The sequence below is a fragment of the Panulirus ornatus genome, chromosome 3, assembly GCF_036320965.1.
Source record: "Panulirus ornatus isolate Po-2019 chromosome 3, ASM3632096v1, whole genome shotgun sequence".
NCBI classification, from domain to species: Eukaryota; Metazoa; Arthropoda; class Malacostraca; order Decapoda; family Palinuridae; genus Panulirus; species Panulirus ornatus.
In genome coordinates this window covers 12,379,387-12,389,460 of record NC_092226.1, presented here as the reverse complement: position 1 = coordinate 12,389,460, position 10,074 = coordinate 12,379,387, and the positions used below count along the sequence as shown (strand labels likewise).

The window sequence follows — 10,074 nt, the reverse complement described above, 5'->3', positions numbered from 1 at the left end:
AACCCAGCCAAGTAGTTAATTCTGAAATGGCAGGTACGAAGAATTCTGTAGGACAGTCTTTGAATTAGCTCTCACTTGGAACAAAATACCTTTTTTAGTTGTGATATACTTGGTTGACAGTAATACTCAAATTACGAGATGGTTCATGCATTTATATTTATCATATACATCACTACATTTCTGTTAAAGAAATGCACACTAAAGAAACAATTTCAAATTATGTACACAAACTCTCTCTGAGATACAATCCAAATATCATGCAAAGGTTCCTGCAAAAGCAGTAGGGCATTTATTGTAAGATGCACTCTTAGATTCTAAATGACATGAAGCTGTAGTTAGGATTAAAAGAAGACACAACTTTCTAATACCATACATGTTATTATTATATTTTTGTGTTATACAGCGAGTATTTTTTGTATTAGTTTTAAACAAGTATACTGCATAACTCTGCTGTAATAAATGATGAAAATAAATATGTAAAATCATATTTAATATGAATAACAACAAAATTCAACATTACTGAGGGTCATTTTATATGCAAACAGACTGACAAATTAGTGTCACCACTTTTTAAGATGAATGTGATTCCAGAAATAAATGCATGATACTTTCGGTTCCCTGTTCTTGAAAGTGACATTCAAATAATTCATTACTTCATTGAAGTTTTCACAATACCGAACATCATTGCAGCAACAGTGAAGCCTTGAGCAAGAACACGGAATCTCATCATTTTCTGTGATGACCTGGTTCTACCACTGCTGAAACACCATAATCCACAGCAAAGGGCACATGTTGTCAACCCACAGCCTGTAAGAACACTGTTATTAAAAACAAATAAATATCTTTAATGGTCAACAGCAACTATGATGCAAAACTGATATGAATGCACTTGGAAAAGAAATGTCTGCTGATCAAAACATCATAATTCAGCTTTTTAAAAGTGACAATCCAAACCTCTGCATATTTTCAGTCATTCTCTCAGTATGATTGTAATCATATAAATTTTCAGCAATGTTTTGATCAACATGTGCGTAAACAAGGCATAAGATACAACTTATCAACAATACCCAACAGCTTCATGATTATTTTGAAAATTTACAGTACAGTTGTTCTATATACCTTCTTTAACATTCCAGTTTTGAAGGTCAGTAACAATTCACAATTATTCTTACAATAAGGAGATAAACCTTATATTTCTAAATTTTACTGTCAGTTTATGAAACATTAATATCAACAAAAGACTGGCACTGCACCATGATCATGAGATCTTACCGTGTGCACAGACCTGTAAAACACACACAGAAAACTGAGACCAGCCATGTGCAAGGAAGATATAATTGCTGAAAAAACTGTATACAGCATTGCACTGTCATTTGTACATCTTGCAACATAAAAGTTAGGAGATGCATACAGAATTGTTCCTGAATATTTTGGCTGTTAACTACCTTCATAGAGTCAGGTGTTTAACCCAAATATAGCATTCTCAACTGTACAATGAACAGTCCTGGACTTCAGTTGGTTTATCAATTACATAGTTACCAATTAAAACACGAAGTAAAAATTCATGAAAAAATGCAGATTGCCCCTACAAATGTAAGGAAAGAGAAAGGTAAAGCCCAGAGGCATAAAAAGAGGATGCATGGATCTGATGTTTGCTTTGAAGAATGTATGTGAAAAATCTTAGAAAAACATATGGATTTGTATGTGGCATTTATGGATCTGGAGAGGGCATATGACAGGGTTGATAGAGATGCTTTGAGGATGGTCTTTAAAATATATGAAATGGGAGGTAAGAGTGAGAAGTTTTTATCAAGTGTGTAAGGTGTGTGAAAGAGAAGGAAGAGAGAGAAGAATGACTGGTCCTCTGTGAAGGTCGGTCTGCGACAAGGGTTTGTGATGTCGCCATTCCATAAAGCATTCCACTCGACTGTGTCACACACTTTCTCCAGATCCATAAAAGCTGCATACAACTTCTTATCTTTAGCTAAACACTTTTTCACAGTCATCTTTACCACAAAAATCTGAGCTACACATCCCCTACCTTTCCTAAAACCCCATTGTTCTTCACTTATTCTGCATTCAGTCACTTCCATCAATCTATTTATTAATATTCTTACATACACTTTTCCTGGTATACTTAAACACACTTATTCCCCTACAACTGCTATATACAATCATAGCTCCTTTCCTTTGAATAAAGGAAAGACTATAATAGCTTTTATCCAATCAAAGGAAAGTTTAAAGAAAAACCTTCTATTGAGAAAGCTAAACTCAAAATGGAGATTATAAGGGACACTGGAATCTATCTTGAAGGAGGAAACCCAGAGATACAGATGATAGATCCACATCAAAATCAACGAAGGTGGTAGATGAGTGCCACAGACCCATTTTCTCGATTTCCTTTGACATAAGGCTTCTGAGGAAGTCTGAGGTACAGCCCACCTTCCTCACTTTATGAGCTCAAGCATAAACCCCATAATGGGTTAATAAAATGAGACTTCATTCCAGTATAGATGATTCTTCCAGAAAGAGGTTACAACATTCCAGGGTGCACAAATATAAAGTGCCCTTGATAATCTCTGGGAAAGTCCAAAAGGTTTTTAAGAGACTTAGCTGGGCATAAGGCACAATGGTCTTTTGACGAAGTTTCCCAGGGTTAATGAAAATGGGGCTATTTCCATATGCAATAGTTTTATTCTCAATCTAGTGTGTGGATCTATGTTAACCAATGAGAGATTGTCATTAAAGAGAGGAACATTCTCGTTTAAACATAGCATGTAATTCACAAACTCTTCTCCAAAGCCCGGGGTTGTATGGAAAAGTCTCCATATAAAGACAAAGAGGAGCTAAACTTCCAGATAAACATCAGATTCTAAAAGGTCTGGGATTTTTGAAAGATCTCACTTGGACTACAGTGAAGCCACTGGTCTAGAGAGAAAGATCATAGAAGTTTATCCCATACAACATGCCCTGTTTTAAAACGCAGTAGTGTTACAAACCTTATGAAAAATGCTAAAGAAGATCTCTAAACATGAGTATTCAATTGTATCCGAGACAGATTCTTCAAGGAAGGACTGAGTCTTTCCAGAGTAATAAGTAATTTCCTTGAATAAAAGGATGGATCTTTTGTAAAAGGTCATGTTAAGCATTCTACAAACCTCTGCTAGTAGTAGTGTTTGAGAAAATCCAGACATGGAAATTACAGAATACAGGACTTTGAGATTGGGATCCTGCAAAAAGGCTAAGATAGTGAAGAACCTGAGGTATCATGGAAGGAGTATGGAATAACTGAATGTGTACCTGGCACAATGGTTCTTTGTCCAACTTTGGGGCTACTAGCATCATTTCCACTGACTCTTAAGAAAGGACTGGACTGTAAGAGCCTTTGTTCATCAGCTACCAGAAAACAAGTCATGTTCATCAGAAATAACATTTCAGACCCTGACTCAGAACATTCTGCAAGATGAAATACCACAGGACCAACAGCTCCTTTCTGTTGGGATGAAAGAATTGTTGTACCTCCATCCAAGGGATTCCACAGGTCTACATAATCCTCTTAAAAGTGGATGCTCCATCCTTGATTCAATGCATCTGTCCAAATCATTAGAGAAGTTGTTAGAGATCTACAAGGAATGGGTTACTGGATGTTCCCTACACCTATCTATCATCCTAACGGTTTGAGAAGTTTCTAGGAATGTACTTTTAAACTATGTCTATTTTCTTTGTTACATAAAAGGTAAACTTTACGGCCTGCAGCCTCACCATGCTGAAGGACAAGGCTGCAGAACTGACTTCTTGAGAACCTGCTATCTGGACACCAAGGTATGGAACTGTACGGAAATTTCAGGATTTATTCAGTGCTGACTTTATCCCTAGAAAGACAGAAAGTGCCAATCTGAGAGTTCCAGTTTATTCCTAGGCATGTAAAGTTCCAGCTGGCAATTGAACTGGGCTTGTCCAAGTTGATACTAAAATCTCTTTTTGGACTTGTGTTCTGAACTAGAAGTTTTTGTCTGGCATGTCCCTCCTTTAAGGTTTTGAAACTGTAACCACCAAAAAGTTGTCAAGAAACGTTAGAGATATCACTTCAGATGACATTACTTTTGGAAATAAGGTCAAAATCACTCCCATAAAAAAATTGAAGGACTACACATAAACTCTAAGTATCATCTTGAACTGTCAGGTCTGCATACCAAATATGAAAGCCAAAAGCTTTCCCATTCTGACATGATGGAGTGTGCCAACACTTCCTTGAGGTAATTTATCACAAAGTGTACATGTGTGTTCTTACTTTAAGATCTTTGTTGTTCTATCAGTCTATCTACATTTCTGATGCCTGTTCCCTTTAGGAACTCCCTCAAGGGGGAGGCCATAGCAAAAGTCTCTATAACTGGTGACCTTCAGTGCTGCCTCACCCTTAATAGACCACAGGCAGAGGGCAACTCTAGGGCAGTGCTTCCAAGGCTCTAACCTAATGTTCCTACAGACTACTTTCACCTGATGCATCTATCTAATGTTCCAATGTACTACTTCTACCTAATGCTTCCTCCTAAATGTTTCTACCAACTACTACCTAATGCTCCTGTCTAATGTTCCTACCTACTACTCCAATCTAGCTTAACATACATTGTATTTAAACTGGTATTTCTTTCTTATTACATGAAAGAACATAATAAAAATTTTACCTAGAAACAGGTAATAAATGTCTTCATTCACCCCAAAAGAAGAAAAAACATGTGGAAGAAGAATGTTTATACGACAGTGGTAACAATGAAAAATCATGGTGTTAATGTGTTTCCTTGGAAGTGGTGTCATCTCATCATTCATATGGTGTTGTAATGCATTTGCTTTTATAACAAAATTATCAATATGCCCATATATCAGAATAACATGATGTATACCATCCAAATTGCCTCCTTGTTTATATGACTGCCAGACTACTTATAATTAGGAACCAATCTCAGTCAAACCTTATTTTCAATATAACTGTCATTGAGTGATGATGAGACAATGATTAATATCTTGTTTGCTGATCTATAACTTCAACAGTCATTATGTACAAACATACATGCATACACAGGAAAAAACCTCGGTCACTGTTGACCTCTGCCAACCTTTATTACAAATGTAACAATCAGTGATGGTGAGATGACTGATTGCTCAAAGGGGGATGATATCCACTTGGGTCTAGGTCAACGGAATCCCTCAGTTTCATCAAATTGATTGAATGGTTACACAGTTACAGAGAAAAAGCATACAGCAACATACCATTTGGTCCCTTCCAGGCTTCTGTGTTGACAGTGTGAGAAAGCAAACAGCTAACATTTGTCAACTTCATTTCAATGTAGCCACAAATGATGTTGGTCAAAGAACTGACAAAATATGTATCATATAATCTTAAGTGTGTTACTTTCAACTACAACTTGTTAACAATATTGAGAAAAAACTCAGCCTTGTTAAGTGAAATCTGTCTTTCTAGCCTTTAACAGTTGCTACGTTGAGGATTTTTGTCTAATAATTTTAAAACTTTGTGATGGGTAACATCTCACCCTTTGCATTTCTCAAATGAATAACTCTATTTCTTAGTCAGTAGCCTAATGTTGTACTCTAACATTTGAGGTAGGATAGCTTTAGTAGCAAGATACCACTATCTATTTCCTATGGCATTTAATAAATTGCACCCTGCTACTAAATATTCAGCAAAGAAATCTGTTTCCCAAGACTGAGGTAACATTAGTTTTCCTCCCGAACAAACAGGCCGGAAAAATTTCTCCAGAAGTCCCTATGATACATACGAGGGCAGCGCACTTCCTAACACACAACAGTGATTCATTCCCTGACACACGACAATGGCTCACTTCCTGACACATGATGGCAGCTCACTCCCCAGTACATGATGCTGGCTTACTTCCTGATACACACTTGTGGCTTACTTCCTGAAACATGTCAGCAGCCCACCTGAAGCACCAATCATCATCTCACTATCACTCAACAAAGTACTTATAATGAGGGTGGGCTGATATTGACATGATTTTTTCCATATACATACATATATATATATATATATATATATATATATATATATATATATATATATATATATATATATTCCCTCAAAGGCCCAGTCCTCTGTTCTTAACGCTACCTCGCTAATGCGGGAAATGGCGAATAGTTTGAAAGAAAAGAAAGAAAATATATATATATATATATATATATATATATATATATATATATATATATATATATATATATCTTATTATTATCATTATACTTAATCGCTGTTTCCCATGTCAGCAAGGTAGCGCCAAGAAACAGACGAAGAATGGCCCATTGACTAATATACACACACACACACATATATATATATATATATATATATATATATATATATATATATATATATATATATATATATTCAATTGGGAGGTGAGTTTGAATGGAGAAAGACTGGAGGAAGTGAAGTGTTTTAGATATCTGGGAGTGGATCTAGCAGCGGATGGAACCATGGAAGCGGAAGTGGATCATAGGGTGAGGGAGGGGGCGAAAATTCTGGGAGCCTTGAAGAATGTGTGGAAGTCGAGAACATTATCTCGGAAAGCAAAAATGGGTATGTTTGAAGGAATAGTGGTTCCAACAATGTTGTATGGTTGTGAGGCGTGGACTATGGATAGAGTTGTGCGCAGGAGGATGGATGTGCTGGAAATGAGATGTTTGAGGACAATGTGTGGTGTGAGGTGGTTTGATCGAGTAAGTAACGTAAGGGTGTGAGAGATGTGTGGAAATAAAAAGAGCGTGGTTGAGAGAGCAGAAGAGGGTGTTTTGAAATGGTTTGGTCACATGGAGAGAATGAGTGAGGAAAGATTGACCAAGAGGATATATGTGTCGGAGGTGGAGGGAACGAGGAGAAGAGGGAGACCAAATTGGAGGTGGAAAGATGGAGTGAAAAAGATTTTGTGTGATCGGGGCCTGAACATGCAGGAGGGTGAAAGGAAGGCAAAGAATAGAGTGAATTGGAGCGATGTGGTATACCGGGGTTGACGTGCTGTCAGTGGATTGAATCAAGGCATGTGTATGGGGGTGGGTTGGGCCATTTCTTTCGTCTGTTTCCTTGCGCTACCTTGCAAACGCGGGAGACAGCGACAAAAAAAAAAAAAAAAATATATATATATATATATATATATATATATATATATATATATATATATATATATATATATACACATAAACGCCCATACAAGCACATATACATACACGTACACAGACATATACATATATACACATGTACATATTCATACTTGCTTGTCTTCACCCATTCCTGTTGCTTCCCTGCTACGCAGGAAATAGCATCGCTACCCCCTCCCCCCTTCAGCAAGGTAGTGCTAGAAAAAGACAAAAAAGCCACATTCCTTCACACTCAGTCTCTAGTTATCATGTGTAATGCAATGAAACCACAGCTCCCTAGCTACATCCAGGCCCCACAGACACTTCCATGGTTTATCCCAGACGCTTCACTGTCACATCTTCAGTTACTGACACATATATCAAATGTAAAGGTGGGATGAAATTATTACCTAATTGCTGATAGAGGTCAAGGTGTTTGCCAACCACATAAACAAAAACGTAGTTTGGATGGTATACACAAGATTATTCTGGCAAATTTTGATAAATTGATGGTAAAAGGGCTCCAAAACACTATAGAAACAATGAGGTGGCCCCCACTGCCTAAGAGATGTGTCAACATCCTGCTACTTTTAGTGCTTATCATCATCTTATGAATATATTCCCTAAACATATCTTTTATTCTCCCTCGAAAAAATAAGGCCGATATCACTGATAGTAATTCTAATATATTCTTCATTTCTTAAGATACAGTAAACATTATAGATACAATACATATCAATCTTTATGAGAAGATTAATCTGATAACAGCATTGTGGAAAAATAAAAATTTTATTCTGAGACAGACTGCGACCTTTCTCCCTTAATATCAAACAATATCCTACCAGCTCATTGGAACAATCTGGCTCACACAGACTTTGTTTTTCTGGTGTAATTCGGCTACTTACTGCACATTTCGGGGTTCTGTCACACTTTGCTCAGCAACTGTTGTTCTAATCTCTAGACCCTATACCACCAATACATATCATAATCATCATATATCTAATCCTAATTTCAATGCTTTAGTACACTGGCAAATTACCACTTTAAGAATGCACTTTCTCACATGAAGTGGCAATACCTTCCAGTTACCCTGCATATAACACTAAAACGACGAGAACACTTACCAATTGGCACGAAGGGGTTGTCTTGAAATTTCCTTATGAACTTATCTTTGACAGTTTCCTGGTTTTCTAGCTCAATGCTACCAATATCATTTTTCAACGTTATCCAGTCTAATTCTGTAAAGTCACCGTTCTGCATTTGGGCAGGCGAGCCACTAGTAGAGTCGTCTGCCATCTTTGACCTAAGAAGGGAAAACATATTTGGTTTTAAGGTAATAAATTAAATTTCAGACACTACAAGAAAACGTACTCAATCATCAAGAGAATGCTGTTTACCACCGAAAATATACAGTAGTTAATCATGACAGTACCTGGTATATCATTAACACAACAAGGCTGATGATGTAACGTCTCAACAGCCTACGATGGATCCCTGAGTGTTGTGATTCCAGCGAACGTTAACAGGTCGAGCGAAGAACGCGACCAAAGACAGCGAACATTTTACAAGCGCATATAACTAGTGACGAACATGCACGAGAACCTACGAGTGCATGACTTACAGAACACACAAGGGAATCCTGAGTGCACATTGTTATTAATAAATACACAAGAGAACACTGAATGTATATAATCATGGACGAAAACACAAGGGAATGGGTGCATATAGACAAGGGAACCTTGAGTTCGTGGAATCATTAGCCTATAAACAATACGTAATTACGAGCAACACTCAAGGGAATCCTAAGGGTATATGATCATTAGCGAATACAGATGTGAACCTTTAAGTACATATAATTATCAACAAACACACAAAGATACCTTCAGTACATGCAAATATAGTTAACAGCCGGGAGAGTCCTAAATGCATGTCATTATGCACTGGCGAGTATATAACAATGTCATGCGCATGTAATAATTGGAAACATACACATCTGATCACAATAGGTGCAGGTAATTATCAGTTAACATACAAAAGAACTCCGAGGGCACGAATCATCACTGGACATGCAAGAGAATCTTGAGTTCAGTTCAATCCATAATTTCTTTACCTATAAATTTTGAACTTAGTTGCGAGTTGACAATGAAAGTAGAGTGTTAGTGTCAATGTACGTTCTATATTGCCTTAGCTGCTGACGGTGATACAGAACTTAAGCGTGCAGCTGATGGTGATGTGGACATGGGAATACAGCTGATGGTGATTGGAACCTAGATATACAATTGATGGTGCTGTGGAACCCTGGATTACAGCTGATGGTGATTAAGAACCTGGGTATGCAGCTGATGGTGATGTGGAACCTGGGTATGCAGCTGATGGTGATGTGGAACCTGGGTATGCAGCTGATGGTGATGTGGAACCTAGGTATGCAGATGATGGTGATGTGGAACCTGGGTATGCAGCTGATGGTGATGTGGAACCTGGGTATGCAGCTGATGGTGATGTGGAACCTAGGTATGCAGCTGATGGTGATGTGGAACCTGGGTATGCAGCTGACGGTGATTAAGAACCTGGGTATGCAGCTGATGGTGATGTGGAACCTGGGTATGCAGCTGATGGTGATGTGGAACCTAGGTATGCAGATGATGGTGATGTGGAACCTGGGTATGCAGCTGATGGTGATGTGGAACCTAGGTATACAGCTGATGGTGATGTGGAACCTGGGTATGCAGCTGATAGTGAAGTGTGTGGCAGACAGACGACACAGTGAGAGAGGTATACCACCTCATTTAGTAAAAGTATGCAGACAATAACAGTTACATGGTACAGGAGGTAAACTCAAGGCATAATAAGCTTAAGGTGTATGTAAGAGACTATCATCATAAGTATCGGTAAAGTCATCACAAAGTTCTCTAT

At 37.7% G+C, this 10,074-nt stretch overlaps 1 protein-coding gene across 1 annotated transcript; it reads right to left on the bottom strand.

Moving 5' to 3' along the window:
* Nucleotides 1–358: 358 nt before the first annotated feature.
* On the bottom strand, nt 359–8,704 carry LOC139760485 (HIG1 domain family member 2A, mitochondrial). Its single transcript, XM_071683771.1, has 3 exons — nt 8,594–8,704; nt 8,286–8,464; nt 359–807 (listed from the first exon to the last, which is right to left on the bottom strand). The coding sequence occupies exons 2-3, from the start codon at nt 8,455–8,457 to the stop codon at nt 650–652; spliced, it is 330 nt and encodes a 109-aa protein (XP_071539872.1). The 5' UTR covers nt 8,458–8,464; nt 8,594–8,704; the 3' UTR covers nt 359–649.
* Between the last annotated feature and the right edge of the window lie 1,370 nt (nt 8,705–10,074).